The sequence below is a fragment of the Pongo abelii genome, chromosome 14 (genome assembly GCF_028885655.2).
Source record: "Pongo abelii isolate AG06213 chromosome 14, NHGRI_mPonAbe1-v2.0_pri, whole genome shotgun sequence".
NCBI lineage: Eukaryota > Metazoa > Chordata > Mammalia > Primates > Hominidae > Pongo > Pongo abelii.
Genome location: NC_071999.2, coordinates 28222107 through 28243651, shown reverse-complemented (window position 1 = coordinate 28243651; position 21545 = coordinate 28222107). Strand labels below are relative to the sequence as shown.

At 41.6% G+C, this 21545-nt stretch overlaps 1 protein-coding gene across 4 annotated transcripts in view; it reads left to right on the top strand.

Annotated features, from left to right (window-relative positions):
• Positions 1 to 21545, top strand: part of LOC100938826 (protein mono-ADP-ribosyltransferase PARP4) — a 117746-nt gene that overhangs the window by 35872 nt on the left and 60329 nt on the right. For all 4 annotated transcript variants that reach the window (XR_010136661.1, XR_010136660.1, XR_010136659.1 and 1 more), the window contains 10 exons: positions 1259 to 1460; positions 2732 to 2798; positions 3720 to 3795; positions 4861 to 4974; positions 8261 to 8410; positions 9252 to 9389; positions 10390 to 10563; positions 12166 to 12326; positions 16745 to 16882; positions 18280 to 18375. Coding sequence is in view for 1 of the 4 variants with exons in the window: in XM_063714756.1 (XP_063570826.1) it covers positions 1259 to 1460; positions 2732 to 2798; positions 3720 to 3795; positions 4861 to 4974; positions 8261 to 8410; positions 9252 to 9389; positions 10390 to 10563; positions 12166 to 12326; positions 16745 to 16882; positions 18280 to 18375 (1316 nt within the window). In the remaining 3 variants the exon portion in view is untranslated. The remainder of the gene's footprint in view (positions 1 to 1258; positions 1461 to 2731; positions 2799 to 3719; positions 3796 to 4860; positions 4975 to 8260; positions 8411 to 9251; positions 9390 to 10389; positions 10564 to 12165; positions 12327 to 16744; positions 16883 to 18279; positions 18376 to 21545) is intronic.

Sequence of the window (21545 nt, the reverse complement as noted above, 5' to 3'; positions counted from 1 at the left end):
AATAATTCAGTCTAACCTCTTTTTTAAACCACCTCACTGTAAGAAGTAAAAATAGAAATCCAAAGGCTCTAGGTGCCAGACTGGCCTGCCCCTGTCCTCTGCTGTTCCCTCTGTTGACGAATTGATGAGCTGACTCAGCCTGCCCCTCCCTGGACCTCAGCCCTGGAGCTTGGCCATTGTGAGCCTCATCTATTCTGTGAAGCGTGTTCAACTCCAGCTGAATACCAGAAATGCAATGTCCCTGTTTACTTCCAGTTCAGGTAGAATTGTATATACTTCCCTTATACAGCTTCCCACACTGAGCTGTCTCACTGTCTCTGTGGACAGATAAGTAATTCGTGCCCGCTCTCCCTTCTCAGTTTGTCTTCTGTGTAGAGAACTGCCAACATGGTCTCTCCTTTTTAGAAACTCACATACTGTGAGTGCAACCTTGTGGAAGTCAATGTGCATAAACATGTGAAATGTGCATCCCAGCTACTGTAGATAATGAGGCAGCTCTATGTGTAATGATGAAGAACAATCGCCAAGGTAAATTCAGTGGAAAAGCCGGCACGGAAGAGGCTGAGGAGCACGCTGCCATGTGTCTACGCATAGTGTAGCTCTAGCAGGATTCGCGAGGAGCAAGTGACAGCAGGTGCCTCTGCAGAGAGGAACTGGGGAAAACAGTGGGGAAGAAGTTAATATGTCATTATTTCATTTTTTAGATATTCTACAATGTGAGTTTACTATTTATTAAAAAATAAATAAAATTATAAGCGGGCATGGTGGCTCATGCCTGTAAACCCAGCTGAGATGGGAGAATCACTTGAGGCTGAGAGTTCAAGACCAGCCTGGTCAACATAGCAAGACCCCATCTCTACAAAGAAACAAGATTTTCTAAAATTACAAATTAAAATAAATAATGAATAACCTGTGAACCTCCGTTTCCACTACTAAGAAAATAGTTGAACAAGTGCAGAAAGATGTGTACATGAGGATAGTCATCACAGCATTGGTTACAATAATGAAAATTTAGAAATAACCTCTAGGGTTAATCAATTATGGTGCATTCATATCCATATCCTTTAAAAACAGTTGATTTTTAAAATGTTTATGTAACTAGAAACTGATAATTTATAGAGGTTTTTAGAAATTTGAGGAAGATTATCACAAACTACCTTAAAACAATACTTTTTAAGGGTGAAAATTACAGATACAAATAACTTATTTAAATGTTGTTTTTCCTGATGCGTAATGGATTGACTCTTTTTTTCCTTAGTGCACACATATAATCTTAGATAATGCTGATGTTCTGAGTCAGTACCAACTGAATTCTATCCAAAAGAACCACGTTCATATTGCAAACCCAGATTTTATATGGGAATCTATCAGAGAAAAGAGACTCTTGGATGTAAAGAATTATGATCCTTATAAGCCCCTGTACATCACACCACCTCCTGATCAGAAGCCGAGCAGTCCTGGTAGGTATTTCATAGCAAGCATTTAATGTATCATAGGTGCCACAGTACACACTTGGGTTTGTCAAAGATATCATAGAGAATTGTCCAGAAATACTAAAAAAAAATTAGACTTCTTATTACCTCAGAAAATGGACAGAAAAATAACAAAGGACAAAAGACTACTTTAGCAATAGAAACAGATTTCTTGATATCTAGCCTAGTAGGGTCAGATTTAAAATGGCCACAAAACACTGATCATCTCAGAAAACCTGATTGTGATTTTAACTAGGGGGAGGGGAAAGCTTTTGTGTTAAACAGTGATTACTACAACCTAATGATTGGAAATTTGATGACCAGCATTTTGCTGAAGAAATTCTTTCCAAACAAAAGATTGTCTCCCCAAAAGAAACGTATTTTCTTTATAAGCCAAGATTTTATTTTGGAAACTGGCCAAGAAGAAAGCCTTTGGATATGAAAAATGCACTTTTCCTGAGTCATATCAAAAATCGCACAGTTCTGATAAATACTAACTTACAGTAAGCACATGGTATGTGTTAGATACCGTAATGACTTGGCAGGGTGGAGCCTCCTTAGACAATAGTCCAGAAATGCTGCTGCAGTCCCAGCACATGTCCCAGCAAATGATAGTTACAACAGAAATAGACAAAATAGTAGACTCATTTCACATTGAAAACATACTGTATGACAGCCAGCATAATTTATTCAGATTCCAAATTACTACAAATACACTGATGATCCTTGGAATCTTGACAGTATAATTAAAACTGGAAGGAAGTCCTCACACTGAGTTATTCCTATATATCACAGTGCTCTAGATAGTGTTACTGTTTCTCTGTACAGAAAGTATGAAGCAAAAGCTCACGTAGAGCTCTTGACTTTCCCTCCTCTAAGCTAGAACATCTCCAGCTCCTTTGCTCGTGATGTGCCGACTCTAAGGAACTCATTCTGATCCTGTGCGCTTTGTGCTCTTCAAGAGGAAAGTGCCAATTGAAAATTGTATGGCTATCAATGAGTTTCAAATAATAACAGATGAGAATTCTCCTGATATGCCTATTAAAATAGAATTAGAGTATGTTCTCACTGTCTCATAAGGTTATACCTTCCTCTTATAATATTATACCTTCCTCTTTTCCCACTGGGAAATTTTGATCCCCAAAATTATAACTAATTTAAGGATATATTTATAAATCTTAACAATTCCAGCACTTAGGTTAACTAATTATAATAAGTCTTTGGGCAGTAAACAAGTGTGCTGTTTGCTTTAATTCTAGAAGTGAAAACAGAAGGTCTATGCCCGGACAGTGCCACAGAGCAGGAAGACACTGTGGAACTCACTGAGTAATTCACTTCTTTCTGATTCCTGGGACTCTACAGAGTTTGTAAAATCTTGCGTAAACCTCAAGCACAGTATTAAAATTCTATTTGTAGACTTTTTCTTATTTTAATTTATTTTGTGTATCTAACTCTTAAGTGATTTTTTATTTGAGTCTTTTTCTTCAACTAGTATAGTGATCATTATTTTAAATTCTCAGTATTAAATGAGATTGGGTGCAATTATTAAATTGATGTTTAAAAAGAAAACCAGTGGGTTTTTTTTTATTCTTTAAAAAAAAAAAACCTATTTTCATCCTATTACTTTCCTGAGCAGCCTTTAGAGTAAAGACAGTTTGTTAATTTTGCCTGGTATTTTCAAAAATGGAAATAACAACAGCCTTCCTCAAATGGAGTATGGGAGTCTAAAGTTCTATATGGCTTCTTAAAGCATACCCAAAACATCGGGTTAATTAGGCATCGCATTCAATCTTATTTGTTAATAATAGTGTTTAAAGAGAAGAAAATCCAAAATGAAAAGTACAGATTATGAGAAGTCTGACTCCTTTATTTTAGAGAGGAATGGACTGTGGTCTGGAGAGGAGTGACATAGCTTCTAAGAGTCAGATCCAAAGCAAACACAAGTAGCCCATCCCCACAGTGTGTGGCCCACTTCTTTCTGCCTCTCACGTGGAGACCATCTTCCAGTGCAGACGCTACAGTACTGGGTGTCTGAGTTGGAGAATTATGCAGAGGAGGCATCCAGCTCATTTCAAATGATCTTTTAACAATTTCTGGGATAGCTGAGGAGGCCTTTTTGTAAGGAATGTATTTTGTAAGGAATCTATCGTGTTTTGTAAAGATGTACGAGAAAAAATGTATGAAATTCTGTTTAGCCTAAAATCCATTTAATGTTAAAATTGTAATCATACACTGTACAAATTTCAGGTTTGGTACACAGAATGTTGAAATTCCTCATCTTCCTCAAGATTTTGAAGTTGCAAAATATAACACCTTGGAGAAAGTAAGAATCTGATTTCTAGTTAGCAAAAAGAAAAAAACCTGTTTGAATGTCTTCTGGGTGTTTTTCCTATTCGATCATTTTCTCATTGTTTTGAAAAATTATGCATATCCTGAATATCATATATTCCTTAAAATATGAGTTAATTTTATTTATATATTTATTTTTGTGGAGACAGAATCTCACTATTTTGCTGGTCTCGAACTCCTGGGCTCAAGCCATCCTCCCTCTTTAGCCTCCCAAAGTGCTAGGATTACAGGCATGAGCCACTGCACCCAGACCTGATATTTTAACAGTCAAGAAAATGTTTATGTTTAGAATTTAAAGTTTAAATTTTTAGTATTTGTATTATAAAAGTAATGCATGCTCATAGCAAAAATTTTAAACAGTACAAAATATCAATATGGCATTAAACATAAAAGTGCTCTTCCCTGTTACCAACGGTTTCTTGTATTTGGAAAGGGAAGGTTTGACACTAAGTATTTACACTATGTTGCATTTCCATTCCTTTTGCATTAGAAAGAAAAACAAAATCTTTTTTTTCCCCCACAAATGAAAATCAACACTAGTATCTGGTGTGGCATCACTTGCCTATAGTCCCAGCTACTTAGGGGGCTAAGGCAGGTGGATCTCCTGAGCGCAGGAGTTTGAGGCCACTCTGGGCAATGTGGCAAGACCTGTCTCTAAAATATATATATAGATGTAAATCGACACTAGCCTTCAAAGTGATGTTCCATTTGTATTTTGAGATATGTTAATAAAATGTAACTTGAAAATAACGTTTCCCTCTTTGATAAGGAAAACATGAAAAATGGTATGGTATAAACATACAGATCTATTTATGGGATGGTAAAAATACAGGAGGGAAACATACCAAAATATTAATAGTGATTGTATTGCTCTCATAGGATTTTAGGAGATTTTAATTTTCTCCTTGATACTTTTCTATATTTTCTAAATTATATCTCTAAATGAACATATTTTATAATTATAATCACCATTTTCAAATGGCACATGTAGTTTGATGTTTCCCAAGTGCAGCTTCTGAAAGCACATCCTGTTTTCCAGGTGGGAATGGAGGGAGGCCAGGAAGCTGTGGTTGTAGAGCTGCAGTGTTCGCGGGACTCCAGGGACTGTCCTTTCCTGATATCCTCACACTTCCTCCTGGATGATGGCATGCAGGTAATGCTGCTTATATTGATTCCTATGTGTTTACTGACCTCTGTTCATAACTCGTTTCAATGAATCAGCTGACCTCCCAACCTTTTTCTTCTTACCTGGTGTCTTAGCTCAGGCTGCTATTAATAAATGCAACATGCTGGGGAGCTTAAACAACAGACATTTATTTCTCACAGTGCTAAAGGCTAGAAATCCAAGGTCAAAGTGCCGCAGGGTTGATTTCTTCTGAAGTGAGGCCTCTCTCTCTGGCTTACAGACAGCTGCCTTCTTGCTGTGTCCTCACATGGTCTTCCACCTATGGGCATCTGTGTCCTCATCTCTTCACATGAGGATAGCAGTCATATTGGATCAGGGCCCCACCCCTATGATCTCACTTAATTAATCAGTTACCTCTTGAAAGGCTCTGTCTCCAAACACAGTCCCATTGTTGAGGTCCTGGGAGTTAGGACTTCAGCATATGCATTTTGTAGGGGTACAGTTCAGCCATAACACCTGGTAAATAATTTTGCAAAGGGGAAATGTGTTCTCTTTTGGAGTATGGGAGGTGAGGACCTCACCCCCTGAGTAGATCAGCACAGGGTCCCGCTAGAAGGGAATGTTTATTGGGTGCAGGGTGTATAGCACTTCTGCCCTTGTTCCACTTCACTTATGGGATATTTTCCTAATATTTACACCTCTGAAAGCATTCCACTGATACACTTCATTAAGCACCTGCTGTGTACCAAGCAATCGACTAGGGCTGACACTCAAAGATAAAAATAGCTTCACACCCTGGCATCAGAGATCACTGTCTAGAAAGAAATAACACTCATCATTACAATCCACTGTGACATTTCCAATCCTGAATATATATATGGGGTGTTGACGGCTCAAGGTCACAGAGCCGTGGGAACAACAAAAGAGGCTTTGCAGAGGCCATACCTTTGCCCTAGGTCAGTATCAGGTCAAGAGCACAGTTCCAATCTAAAACAATCATGAAACAAAAATAAATTTAGAATTAATGCCTGAAGTTCAAATAAAATGCTGCAACACCCACCAGGATGCCTTCTCAAGTAGACATTCAGAGTTACAGATCTATCTTTTTTTTTCTTCTTTTTCCCCGAGACAGAGTCTCACTCTGTTGCCCATGCTGGAGTGCAGTGGTGCGATCTCGGCTCACTGCAATCTCTGCCTCCCAGGTTCAAGCGATTCTTGTGCCTCAGCCTCCTGAGTAGCTGGGATTACAGGCATGTGCCACCACGCCTGGCTAATTTTTGTGTTTTTAGTAGAGATGGGGTTTCACCATGTTGGCCAGGCTGGTCTCGAACTCCTGACCTCATGATCTGCTTGCCTTGGCCTCCCAAAGTGCTGGGATTACAGGCATGAGCCACTGCGTCCTGCCTACAGCTCTATCTTGGGCCAGGAAACAGTCACTTCTCCATGAGAGTGGCCCTCACAGAGGCCCACACAGGCTCCAGGAGCTTTTCCCTTTGTTCCCACTCTGAGTGTCAGCTCAGGTACAAGAGAAAGAGACTCACATCAGGTGGATGTGAGATCCACTTGGCTTGGAAGCCCTACCCCACAAGAGCCCATAGCTCTTGTAGCATTGTCTCAAGTTCCAGATGCCCTCAAGGGACATACCCAATTATATGAGTCTGCTCTCTGACAAGCCCAAAGCTTGGGTTTCCCACCATTGAACCCCCAGACTCAATGCAATTTATCAATGAGAGGCCACAATTACATAAGCAATTTTGCCTACTATTACAGCTGACATGCCATCTTTATCAGATTTCCGTGGAAACAGAGCTAGAAAGCGAATCCATGGTCAAATGTGTCCAAGAAGGAGAAGGAGTTTTGTTACCCTTGTACTCTGAAATGCATACTGTATTTTGTGGAGGATTTAGTTGTTTGGGTAAGAAGTAAGTAAAAACGAAGCTGAAAAACATGATAGAATGTGTTATTGTTTTCTTCATTGGGAAAGAAAACTATAGCATCGTTTAGGCCAGGACATCCCTCAGGGTGCCTTCCTCCCTCAGCAAGCCCAAGTCTGTGTATAGCATCCCCTGGGTGAGCCTGGTTTGCTGAGCAGAGAAGCCTGTCCACCTTGATAGCAGTGAGCCTTAGTCCGCTGTTCTGCTGAAGAGGATTTTCCAGCCTGCCCTTCTGCTTAATAAAACCATTTTGATGGGAATCTTCCAAAATTACATTAAACTCTACCTTCTTAAATGGAGTGACTTCAACAGGCACTTCTATTTTCCAAGTTTCAGAGGCATCCTGCGGCCCCCCTATCTAGGAGGGCGGCTTATGGGTATCCTGAGTAGTGTGGCTTTCCAGGGGTCCACACCCCCAAGCCAGGGGCTCAGCCAACACCTACAAGGACACCAGGGCTTTGAGCTGGGGCAGGTTCTCCCAGATTTTCCTGGGGTTAATGTTAGGATCACTGCCCACTACAGGGGCAGGAGTTTCCCGGAAAAGCAGAAAGTGCCACCTCCGTAGGCAGTTTGGGATGAGGGAGGAGCTGGAGCCTTTAACACGTGCATGACCTAATAACTTTCCTGCCTGTCTATTGGCTGTGATTTCATTTTCACTGTGTGCCTGTCTCTAACAGTTCTTCCTTTCTGAAGTATTTTTCTTTTTTCCCCTCCCCTGTTTTTTTTTTCTCATTTCCAAAAAGCTGGAAAACCAGATTTCCAAGCTAATTAGAATGGTTTGTAAGGAGTCTGTAGATTTGGAAGGAAGCTTTGAGTGACTCTCCAGTGAAACAAATGATCTTTTCTGTCTGCTGTGCGTTCTCAAGCCTTTTCCCCTTTACCTCCAGGTTTTAGGCTATTAAGAGTTTAAAATTTTGGTAATTCTGGCCAGGCATGGTGGCTTACGCCTGTAATCCTAGCCCTTTGGGAGGCTGAGGTGGGTGGATTGCTTGAGGTCAGGAGTTATTCAAGCCAGCATGGTTGAAACCCTATCTCTACCAAAAAAATACAAAAAAAATTAGCCAGGTGTGGTGGTGCATGCCTGTGGTTCCAGCTACTCAGGAGGCTGAGGCAGAAGAATCACTTGAACCCAGGAGGTGGAGGTTGCAGTGAGTCGAGATTGTGCTACTGCACTCCAGTCTGGGCGACAGAGCAAGACCCTGTCTCAAAAAAAAAAAAAAAAAAAAAGGAAAAGAAAAAGAATTTAAAATTTAAGTAATTATTTGAAAAAAACTAATTTCTAAGCTTCTTCATGTCAAGGACCTAATGCTTTATTTGTGTTCAATAAAGCTAGATATGTAAATAATGACTGTACTTTTGCTGTTCACCATAATTCACAGACTAGAAGACAGTTTGCTATAAAGAAAACCTCTGAAGATGCAAGTGAATACTATGAAAATTACATTGAAGAACTGAAGAAACAAGGATTTCTACTAAGAGAACATTTCACACCTGAAGCAACCCAATTAGCATCTGAACAATTACAAGCAGTGAGATTGATTTATAATTTTTTTGTTGTTGATTGAATATTTTTAATAGAAATGTTTTCTCTATTACAAATAAAAAACTGGGCCAAGCTTGGTGGCTCATGCCTGTATCCCAGCAGTTTGGGAGGCCAAGGCAGGAGGATCACTTGAGGCCAGGAGTTCAAGACCAGCCTTGGCAACATAGAGAGACCCATTTCTACATAAACTGAAAAACATTAGCCAGGAATGGTGGTGTGCCTGTAGTCTTAGCTACTCATGAGGCTGAGGCAGGAGGACCACTTGAATCCAGCAATTCGAGGTTACAGTGAGCTATGATCATGCCACTGCACCCCAACCTGGGCAATACAGCAAGACCCTGTCTCAAGTACATAAATAAATAACTGTCAGGAGGGAAGAGGAGGAGTTCAGAAAAGGAAATCTGAACTCATAGAAAGGCATGGAAGTTGAGTGGGGAATGTGTTTTAGAACAAGCCAGGAGATGTATTGCTTATTTCAGCAACAGACCCTCCCAGCTTTTGGGAGATCTCTTTACAACCTAGCCATGAGTCAAGGGTCCTTAACCCTGACTTCGTGTGTTGACTACTACTGACAGGCCTAGAGTTTACAGGGTGAAGGAAAAAATAGAACAGGAAGAAAAGGGGGTAGGAGGGAATCAGAGAAGAGAGAATGGAGGAAGACAGAGGGAGGATCCAGTAGAGAAAGGATTTAGTTACCTGGCTGGGGATGACTCTCCTGGGCTCTAATTAATTATTTCTCCTCACACCTCTGTTCGTTGGCCCATGTAAGTTTTCCACAAACTCACACATGATGACTTTTTGGTGGCATTTCTATTTTATTGTTGCAGTTACTTTTGGAGGAAGTCATGAATTCAAGCACTCTGAGCCAAGAGGTGAGCGATTTAGTAGAGATGATTTGGGCAGAGGCCCTGGGCCACCTGGAACACATGCTTCTCAAGCCAGTGAACAGGATTAGCCTCAACGATGTAAGTCGGTGTGTCGCTGAAACAGAATGTGAGAAATCTGCCTCCTGGTTGATTGGCATCAGCAATAACACATGTGTTTGCGTGCTGGCCTGACTGCTCTGGAATTCATTCCTAAATGTTCTTTCCTTGTACCCTGAAGAAAGGGACCACTAACAGCACTGAGGAGAAAAGCTTCTGAGAAACCTAGACATCCCTGTCTGTAAAATATCAGCCTCAAGAGCTGATCGAAGGCAGGCTTCTGGTGCTGGCCAATTAGGAGGCCTGATCCTCTGTGCCAAGAGGTTTGCAGGAAGCTGGAGGGATATGGGTGGCCTTGGTCCCCAGTGAGATGCCCTGACTCCAACCCATTTCCTAGTGACTCCACAGTCTCGCACCTTCTGACTCTTAGGAAAGGCAGGCATGCCTCCAGACCACCAGAAAATGTTCTTCCCTTCTTGATTAAGCATAATTGCAATGAAAAGAGCAGACAAAAGAAGATATCCCCAATGGTACAACTTGTGCAACTGCATTGTTGTATTGAAATAATATGGTCAGTTTTCCTCTGTGGAATTAAACTAATTTATCTCAAGGAGAAAATGGCTAACTGGGATAAAGCCCATGAAGTACTTGTGTAATTAGAAACACATTCAGGAGGTTTTTATCCCTGGTCTGATTCTGACAGTTTTCTAAATTTCTCATGTGAAAAGCAAGTCTATCACAGTTGCATTAGTGTTTCTCTCTGTCTGTATACGTATGTAGATGTGTCCACATATGTATAGAAATATAAGACTCTGGTTCTTTCCTCTAGTAAAACTGAGCCCAGTTTTGCAACAATCCTCATGGCATCTTTGCCACAACTGAGATACGTCTCCAGTAAAGATCAGCATTTGCTTTGTGATGGCTGTCCAGTAGAAAATGGGTAGTCTTGATATGTCCAACAATTATTTATATAGTTTTGTGCATGCTCCTTAATTTCTGTATTGAGATTTCATTGTAATAAGCATATACGATCTGTTGAAAGGTGAGCAAGGCAGAGGGGATTCTCCTCCTAGTAAAGGCAGCACTGAAAAATGGAGAAACAGCAGAGCAATTGCAAAAGATGATGACAGAGTTTTACAGACTGATACCTCACAAAGGCACAACGCCCAAAGAAGTGAACCTGGGACTATTGGCTAAGAAAGCAGACCTCTGCCAGGTAACCTCTGAAATATAGAATTCAATTTACTATAAAATACGTTGAGGGTGGGGGTCTTTAGAAATCTGATGAATAAAATAACACTGAATCATGAAATTGTCTCCAGAGTTGTGCTAGAAAATAAATTGTTGAACCATTTTAGAAAGCCCTGGATCCTTATGAAAGTTAAACCATATTTTCAAATGTGAATATGTTGGCACAGTGACATAAATGCAGAAATAGTTTTAAAATTGCTGTCTTGTAAAATAGCTTTTCAGACCCTGGAATGAGTTCGGATCCTCTCTGCAGAAGAAATGGGAAACTGCAACTAACTTTAACAATGAGGACATTTACGATCTCAGACAATAAGAAGTCCAGCTGTGGGCTGCCTGCTGGCCTAGGTCACCCCGAGACTCAGTGTGTCAGTGTTATCATCAGGGTCCCAGCCTCCTTCCGTCCCTCTGTACTTCCTGTAGAGTGACAGCTCTGCTCTTAGCCTGGCTTCCTCGTGATCTGCAGATGGCTGCAGTAGTTCATAGCATCCCATCTGTAATAGTTCTTTGTGTGTCATGTAGCGGAAGCCCCTGGCAGACTCATATTTCTCTGGTCAGAATGAAGTCGTGCACAATCTCTCAAACCAGTCGCTGGTGAGGAGATTGCAGCCACTGTGGCTGCTCAGAAATGGGCCATCTCCTCTGAGCTGCCAGGAGAGAAGCAGGCTTAGTGAGTAGAGGAAGGCAGCCACGGCAGCCAACCCTGCCTTAGACAAGGCTGAAGTCACTCTCTTGGTCCGCGTTGCCTCATCTGTGCATGCAGGGATTTGGCCAAGATCAGAGATTCGTGTCCTAGACTTCAGAGGAGTTTATAGATGTGAAATTTTGCATGTTTGGGAAATAATCGCTTTCAACAGATTCCCAGAGGAATCAGTAATCCAAAATAAGGAAAGAACTGGTCAATGAGAAAATATAAGACCCTTCCAAATTCAAAATTCTATGATTTACCTAACATCAAACATAAAGAATCTGTCAGTCGGGTGTGGTGGCTCACTCCTGTAAGCCCAGCACTTTGGGAGGCCAAGGCAGATGGATCACCAGTCAGGAGTTCGAGACCAGCCTGGCCAACATGGTGAAACCCCATCTCTATTAAAAATACAAAAAATTAGCTGGGCATGGTGGCATGCACCTGTAATCCCACTTACTCAGGAGGCTGAGGCAGGAGAATTGCTTGAACCCAGGAGGCAGAGGTTGCAGTGAGTCAAGATCACGCCACTGCACTCCAGCCTGGTCAACAAGAGCAAAACTCCATCTTAAAAAAAAGAAAAAAAATGTCAGTCATCAGTATTGCTAAGAGGGAACATATAGTGCCCATTCAAATACAGTTCTGGAGGCTAAGGTGGGAGGATCTCTTGAACTCAGGAGGTTGAGGCTGCAGTGAGCTATGGTCATGCCACTACATACAGTCCAGCGTGGGTGAGACCAAGACCCGTCTCATAAATAAATAAAGTAAAGCAAGCTTTGGGGGAAAATGGACTTTTCCCATCTTTTTGAGAAAGTGTTAATGTAATATAAATATTAATTTTGATATGTGGTGATTCTGACATCTGTGTATTATTTCCACCTACAGCTAATAAGAGACATGGTTAATGTCTGTGAAACTAATTTGTCCAAACCCAGCCCACCATCCCTGGCCAAATACCAAGCTTTGAGATGCAAAATTGAGCACGTTGAACAGAATGCTGAAGAATTTCTCAGGGTTAGAAAAGAGGTTTTGCAGAATCATCACAGGTAAGCATAAAGGAAATATCTCAGGATCTGTTACAATATAATGCTCTTTGAGACTCCGTTAAAGAGCTGATTACAGTAATTACCTAGATAATTTAATCTTCAGCAACAAGCCACAGTAGTGGTGGTGTGATGACAAATTACTTTCTTCGCTGCTCATAATGGTGCCTGGGGCAGTATTCTGTGCTTGAAATCACCCTCTATTCCACTCCGATTTCAAGGTTACCTAATCTTGTTGAGAGTTAAATTTAATTTAAATCAAAACGTGTTCGAGTTTGTATTTTGTAGGTTATTACAGAGAAAAAGCCACTTAAACTAAGATTTAAACATGCAGGAATATGGGTATGGCGTCTTCTAACGTGGCCTCTCTGTGGCATGAAAAACTGCCCCTGAAAACCTGGAAAACACATTCCTAAATACCAGTTACACTTGTGCTCTCATTCACTGTGAATACCCAGGGTCCTGCGCTGAAGGGCATTCTCCAGTAACAACAAACATGATGGACCACCTGCTCAGATGAGCCCTTGCTGGGTGTCAGCACCCCTGAGGGTCACCGTGGTTGAGTCTGTGCCCAGCTTCTCGGTTTGGAAACCCCATTGCATGCTTGTTCTCGAGCATGGGACTGACTCTTTTGACTTGGTGGTTCATTCCATTGCAGCAGTTCCTCTTCGTCAGCTTGGCACAGCCCTTAGAACGAATGGTGGTGAGTTGTAGCCGCACATACCAGCTTATGAGAGCCAGTTGTCAACATTTAAGAGATTTGGTGAGCTGGTTGTTAAACCATTGGTAGCTTGAAATTGGACACGGGAAGGATTTGCGCCATGGAAATCAGCAAATGCTGCAAATCAGGGCTGTGCGGGGGCGTTGCTGCTGCTGTTTAGAGAGCTGGTTTTCCAGAGCCCCACTAAAACCACACCCAGCCACTCTTACCTTATGGCCTGACTCAGACTCATCTAAAATTATGTTCTGCTTTCCTTGATCATTCTCAAAATCCCTTCCCAAAACCACTTCACATCTACTAAGATGGCTATGATTTCCTTTTTTTTTTTTTTTTTTTGAGACGGAGTCTCGCTCTGTCACCCAGGCTGGAGTGCAGTGGCACGATCTCGGCTCACTGCAAGCCTTCGCCTCCTGGGTTCACGCCATTCTCCTGCCTCAGCCTCCCCAGCAGTTGGGACTACAGGCGCACGCCACCACGCCTGGCTAATTTTTGTATTTTTAGTAGAGACGGGGTTTCACTGCTTTAGCCAGGATGGTCTCGATCTCCTGATGTTATGATCTGCCAGCCTTGGCCTCCCAAAGTGCTGGGATTACAGGCGTGAGCCACCACGCCCAGCCATATGATTTCTTTTTAATGTAAAATTATAAGTGTTGGTGAGGATATAGAGAGACTGAAAGCCTCACACATTGCTGATGGGAGGGAAAAATGATGCAGCCTCCGTTAGATGATTCCTTAACAAGTTAAACATATGATTACAATAAGACCCAGCAATTCCACTCCTAGTTCTATACTCAAAGGACTTGAAAGCAAGTACTCAAATAGGTACTTGTATTTGAGTACTTGTATTGAATATTCATAGCAACACTATTCACAACAGCCAAAACGTGGTTAAATAACCCAAATGCTCATCAACAGGGAAGTGGATAAGCAAAACGTGATAAATATATGTAATAGAATATTATTCAGCCATGAAAAAGGAATGAAGCACTGACACATACTACAAACGGGGGAACCTCAAAAATATGCTGAGCGAAAGAAGCCACATATTATACGATTCTGTTTATATGAAATATCTAGAATAGATAAATCCACGGAGACAGCAAATTGCCTAGTGCCATGAGAAGGAGGGTTGGGGACTGACAGCCAAACGGTACGGGGTTTTCTTTTGGGCAAATAAAAATTTTGGAACTAGAGGTGGTGATTACATGACACTTTGAATGTTCTGTACTAAATACTACCAAATTGTACACTTAATGGTTAATTTTATCTTTTTGGAATTTCACTTTAATTTTTAAAAAGTCCGGGCCGGGCATGGTGGCTCATGCCTGTAATTCCAGCACTTTGGGAGGCCGAGGTGGGCAGATCACTTGAGGTCAGGAGTTTGAGACCAGCCTGGGCAACATGGTGAAACTCTATCTTGACTAAAAATACAAAAATTAGCTGGGCATGGTGGCACACGTTTGTGGTCCCAGTTACTCCAGGGGCTGAGGCACAAGAATCACTTGAATCCGGGAGGTGGAGGTTGCAGTGAGCCAGGATTGCGCCACTGCACTCCAGCCTGGGAGACAGAACAGGACTGTGTCTCAAAAATATTCATTCCCACAGGCCTTCTCCATATTTTGTTTTTATATGTAATCAAATTCTTTTGGTTTGACTTTTGACCCTCCCCTAAGTGTCTGCTGAGATCTGTACTAAGTAAGAGTCCAGTGACATGGAAGGTGGAATCGGGAGGGCAATAAGCTTTCTCTAGGAAGACAGGAAGAGCCACGTCAAGCCCCAGGAGTGGCAGCGGCAGTTCAGCCTTCCAGGGCTACCTGAGCAAGCCCTTGGCAAGCCACCCCACCCTCTGCGTACAAAAGCAGTCACACAGCTAAAGTGGGCTTCTTCCTAGGGAAGGATCCTGCTGCTGTGAAAAGTTAGATTTTCTTCATTTCATTTCACTAATCATGATTTCTTTATATTACTTTTTTCTAGTTATAAAACTCGTGTTCTTTGCTAAAAGCTTAGAAAATATCTAAAAATATGAAGAAAATATCTAAAAATATGAAGAAAATACAAAATCACTCAAAATATCACCACCCAGAGACAACCTAGATATAATATAACCACTGTTGACATTTGGGTGTAGAACATAACCCAGCCTGAATCACCCCGATGCTGTTCACCCCGGGGGTGTGCTGGTAAGCCAGCTCTGTGAAGGAAAAGTCCTGGTCTGGAATATTTGCTGAGTTCTGGGAAGCAAATACTCCCACCATCGCTAATGTCAAGGTACTGACCTGAGGCCGCTGGACATGGGATTGGGAAGATGTGCCCTTCCTCCCACCACAGCTGCCCTCAGCCATACCCTAGTCTCCCCCAACAACTGCCCCATCTTAGCTACCCACTCAGAGCCAGTGTGGGGTCTCTCTGTCCCTCATCCCCACATAACTGTGTTCTGTCAATTCTGCCTTCAAAGTGTCCTTCATCCCTTGGCTACTTCCATTCACTCTGCCGCCATCTTTAATCCAGATCCTGTTATCCCGTCTACAGTGTCCTTCCAGATGTTCTCCTCCACTCCTGCCCCATCCAACCATAACAACCAGTGAGGTCTTAAAATACACGTTTTATAGTGCCACATTCCAATAAATGTCACCTCCCAAGAGAATACTTTCTTGACAACCCTCTCTCCAAACCTGCTTGGTTTCCTAAACAGCACTTAAAAATAAGGTATTCGATAACTTTTTTTTTTTTTTTTTTTTTTTTTGATGGAGTCTTGCTCTGTCGCCGGGCTGGAGTGCAATGGCGTGATCTTGGCTCACTGCAACCTCTGCCTCCCGGCTTCAAGCGATTCTCCTGCCTCAGCCTCCCGAGTAGCTGGGACTACAGGTGTGCACCACCATGCCCCGCTAATTTTTGTGTTTTTAGTAGGGACGGGGTTTCACCATGTTGGCCAGGATGGTCTCGATCTCCTGACCTCATGATCCGCCCACCACAGCCTCCCAAAGTGCTGGGGTTACAAGGGTGAGACACCATGCCCAGCCGATAACTTTCTTTTCTTTGAGACAGAGTCTCGTTCTGTCACCCAGGCTGGAGTGCAGTGGCGCGATCTCAGCTCCTTGCAACCTCTACACCACCCCCCCGCCCTGGGTTCAAGTGATTCTCCTGCCTCAGCCTCCTGAGTAGCTGAGACTACAGGTGTGCACCACCACGCCCCGCTAATTTTTGTATTTTTAGGAGAGACGGGGTTTCACCACGTTGCCCAGGCTGGTGTCAAACTTCTGGGCTCAAGTGATCCAACTGCCTTGGCCTCCCAAAGTGCTGGGATTACAGACCTGAGCCACTGTGCCCAGCCAGAAGTTGCATTCTTTTTTGTTGTTGTTGTTGAGAGACATGGTCTTGCTCTGTTGCCCAGAGCAAGAATTATATATTCCATATACTATTGTTTATTTGACAAATTGGGATAATACTATGTATAAAGTTTTGTAATCTACTTTTAAATTTTATATTTTACTGTATACTTTACTACATATCCTCATGTTTGTTAAAGAATTTGATTTTTTTAATACCTACATAATAATTCCAAGATACACTGTGCTGTGACTCATTGAATCAGTTTCCTGATAATGGACATTTGGACTCTTTTGGGATTTCTTCTGCTATAATGACTTTTTGTTTTGTTTCCAATTATGTAATCTAAAGGCTTTTCTTCTAATTCTTACAGTAAGAGCCCAGTGGATGTCTTGCAGATATTTAGAGCTGGCAGAGTGAATGAAACCACAGAGTTTTTGAGCAAACTTGGCAATGTGAGGCCCTTGTTGCATGGTTCTCCTGTACGAAACATCGTGGGAATCTTGTGTCGGTAAGAATAGCCATCTTTATTTTTCAAAAATTTCAGGCTCACAAATGTGAAGTGTTTTACTTCTTTTTTTCCTGCTTTTTTCTATATTATGTGGGTCTTTTCAGTTAAAATCAGCTAGCTTACTGCATTCTGGAGAAAATTACACACTTTATAATTAAGTGTGTAATTTAAATTACATATTTATGGCTGGGCATGGTGAGTCACACCTGTAATCCTAGCACTTTGGGAGGCTGAGGCAAAAGGATCACTTAAGGCTGGGAGTTCAAGACCAGCCTGGAAAACCTAGCAAGATCTCATCTCTATTTTGAAAAATTATGTATTATTTTAAAAATGTGTACATAGGTATGAATTGCTTCTTGAAGACTGTATCGTATGAAGAAAAGTGATTCTATATTCATGACTCTTCCATGTGTATCTAATCTAGGGATAGCCCAATATTTAGAGTCCAGAAATTAGAGTGCACACCAGACAACATGAGTTGTTTATTTGAAACATAACTCTAAGATTCTGTTTGCTTTGAATTACTACTTAATATTAGGGCTGAAACTGAAGTCACAGGAGCAGGAGAAAATATTATTAAATGTAGATCCATTAATTACTCAGAAGAAACTTAAAAAGAAACATACAAGATCCACCTGGGGAAAAGAAAGAAAAAACAAAAAACCATTAAACTACTACTGAGGAACCCAAAAGACAACTTGCATGAATCAGAAGGATGCCAGTTTTTCTTGGATTAGTCTATAGATTTAGTACAATCATGATAAAATTACCAATAAGTTTTTTTAAGTGAAAAGCTGATTCTACAACACAAATTTTTTTTAAATTTTGAAATTACCAGAATAATTCTGGAAAAGAAGCATAATGAGGGTGACATTAATATTAAACACAAATGAACTCAAAAACACAGAAGATTTAGGATATAAGTAGATCTTATCTTTGTGGAAGAAAGACAAGTTCTTCAATACTGTCTATAGAGATAAATGGGTAACCACAAGGAAAAAATATAAAGTTGGACCCTTACCTAATTTCTCATACTTTAACTCCAGACAGAGCAAATATTTAAATATTTAAAATAAAACCATAAAAGTATCCTAAATGAAAAATGGGAGAATCTTCTCAAAATAATCTTTAAGTAGGGATGAGCTTTCTAAGTAGGACCAAAACCCAAAAGCTATTTTACAAAATTCATTCAATCTCCTAATGTGAAATTCAAACAATAGATGTTTATATAATAAAAGGCAGAAATTTCCCTTGTATTTCAGAAACAACCATGGCTTCACCCTGATTGCAGAGTTCTCTGAATGCCAGAAGTTCAGTAGGAACCTGCCAAAATTCTGAGCAAGGGAGAGATGTAGTCAGTGTTGGGCTTACACCTTATCCTGCCCTTCTCTTTTCAGAGGGTTGCTTTTACCCAAAGTAGTGGAAGATCATGGTGTACAAAGAACAGACGTCGGAAACCTTGGAAGTGGGATTTATTTCAGTGATTCGCTCAGGTATGTTCGATCCTTAATCACAGAATCATTACGGAGTACTTGCTGTGTGTTTTCTTCTGTCTTTCCTTGGTGAGGGAGTTTCTCAACCAAAACACAGATTTATCTATTACATATGACCTCAATATGCCTGGAATATTATTTCATCTTCAGCATCCTTGATAATGTTTAAATCTGCCCTTATGCCAGACATGGTGGCTCATGCCTGTACTCCCAGCTCTTTGGGAGGCCAGGGCAGGAGGATCACTTGAGCCCAGGAGTTTAAGACCAGCCTATGCCACACAGCAAGACCCTATCTCTACAAAAAAATTAAAAAATTAGCTGTGCATGGTGGCGCTAATAGAACCTATAGTTCTAGCTACTGGGGAGGCTGAGGCAGGAGGATCACTTTGAGTCCAGGAATTCAAGGCTGGAGTGAGCTATGATTATGTCACTGCAGTCCAGTGTGGGCAACACAGTGAGAAGAACCCCATGTACATCATCTGCCAACCTCATAATTGGTATTGTAACATAATTTAATGCAAGGAAACAGACTCAGGGAGGTCAGGGAACTTGCCTAAGGTTGCAGAGCTAATTAAAGGATGGAGACTGAGTTCAGGCCCAGGACAAAGGATAATGATCCAAGATATTTAAAGAGTTCCTACAAATCAATAAGGAAAAGATAAGCAACCCTATAAGCAGATGTGCAAAAGACTTAAATAGAAACCTAATAGCAAAGAAAACGAGCTGGGGCCAGGCGCAGTGGCTCATGCCTGTAATCCCAGCACTTTGGGAGGCCAAGGCAGGTAGATCACTTGAGGCCAGGAGTTCGAGACCAGCCTGGCCAATGTGGCGAAACCCCATCTCTAATAAAAGTACAAAAATTAGCTGTGTGTGGTGGTGTGCACCTGTAGTCCCAGCTACTCAAGAGGGTGAGGCAGGAGAATCGCTTGAACCCAGGAGGCAGAGATTGCAGTGAGCCGAGATCACACCACTGCACTCCAGCCTGGGTGACAGAGCAAGACTCTGTCTCAAAAAATGAGCTGAGTGCAGTGGCACACTCCTGTAGTCCCAGCTACTCAGGAGTTTGAGGCAGAAAGATTGCTCAAGTCCAGGAGTTTGAGATTAGCCTGGGCAACACAGCAAGACCCCATCTCAAAAAAAAGCTTTTTAAAATTAGCCAGGCATTGTGTCACACACCTGTAATCCAAGCTACTCAGGAGGCTGAGGCAGGAGGATTGCTTGAGCCCAGCAGTCCAAGGCCACAGTGAGGTATGACTGAACCACTACAGCCAGCTTGGGAGACAAAGCAAGACCCAATCTCTTAAAAAAAAAGAAAAGAAAAAAAGAGAGAGCACTGTAATAACAGAACACTGGAAATCGTGCAGATGTCCATCGTCAGTGGAGTGGATCCGTACATTTTGATGGAGTCCTACATGAAGTCCTGTCCTACAGTTTAAACAATTGGACTGTGGCTACACATGTCAAATGGATGAGCCTTAGGACCTTGGTGGATCAAAAGTTATTAGATAATTCTATATACAGGCATACCTTGGAGATAATTGAGGGTTTGGTTCCACACTACTGCAATATAGCAAATACTGCAATAAAGTGAGTCACACACGTTTTTGGTTTCCCAATGAGTACAAAAGGTTTACACTCTATTAAAGTGTGCAATAGCATTGTGTTTAAAAAAAAACAATGTACATACCTTAATTTTAAGGTATGTACTTTATTACTAAAAATCCTAACGATCATCTAAGCCTTCAGTGAGCCATTGTCTTTTTGCTGGTGGAAGGTCTTGTGTCAATGTCTATGGCTGCTGACTGATGAGGGTGGTGCTTGCTGAAAGTTGAGGTGGCTGTGGCAATTTCTTAAAATACGACAACAGTGAAGTTTGCCTCAGCAATTGACTCTTCCTTTCATGAAAGGTTTATCTGCAGTATGAGATGCTATTTGATAGCATTTACCTACAGTAGAACTTCCTTGAAAATTAGAGTCCGTTATCTCAAACACTGCTGCTGCTTTATCCACTAAGTTTATGTGATATTCAAAATCCTTTGTTGTCAGTTCAACAATATTCACAACATCTTCACCAGGAATGGATTCCATCTCAAGAAACCACTTTCTTCACTCATTCATAAGAAGCAACTCCTCATTCATTCAAGTTCGATCATGAGATTGCTGCAATTCAGTCCCATCTTCAGGCTCCAATTCTAATTCTAGTTCTCCTGCTGCTTCTGCCACATCTACAGTGACTTCCTTCACTGAAGTTTGAACCCCTCAAAGTCACCCAAGATAGTTAGAGTAAACTTCTTTCAAACCCCTATTAATACTCATATGCTGACCTCCTCCCATAATTCATCAAATGCTCTTAAGGACAAGGAGAATAGTGAATCCTTTCTGGAAGATTTTCAATTTACTTTGTCCAGATCCATCAGAGGAATCACTGTCTATGGCAGCTATAGCCTTACAAAATGTATTTTTTTCTTTTTAGAGTTGGGGTCTTGCTCCATTATTGCCCAGGTGAGAGTACGGTAAGATGCAACCATAGCCATAGCTCCCTGGAACCTCAAACTGCTGGACTCAAGTGATCATCCCACCTCAGACTCCTGGGATTACAGGCATACCTGGCCAAAATGTATTTCTTTCTTTCTTTTTTTTTTTTTGAGATGGAGTTTGCTCTTGCTGCCCAGGCTGGAGTGCAATGGTGTGATCTTGGCTCACTGCAACCTCCGCCTCCTGGGTTCAAGCGATTCTTCTGTCTCAACCTCCTGAGTAGCTGGGATTACAGGCACATGCCACCATGCCTGGCTAATTTCTGTATTTGTAGTAGAGATGGGGTTTCATCATATTGGGCAGGCTGGTCTCGAACTCCTGACCTCGGGTGATCTGCCTGCCTTGGCCTCCCAAAGTGCTGGGATTATAGGCGTGAGCCACCGTGCCCAGCCCAAAATGTGTTTCTTAAATAATAAGACTTCAAAGCTGAAATTACTTCTTGATCCATGGCTGCAGAATGGAAGTTGTGTTAGCAGGCATGAAAACAACAAACTCCTTGTACCTCTCCATCAGAGCTCTTGAATGACTAGGCGCTTTGCCAGTGAGCAGTTGTATTTTGGAAAGAACCTTTTTTGTTGAGCAGTAGATCTATACATTGGGCTTAAAATTCAGTAAACCATTCTGTAAACAGATGT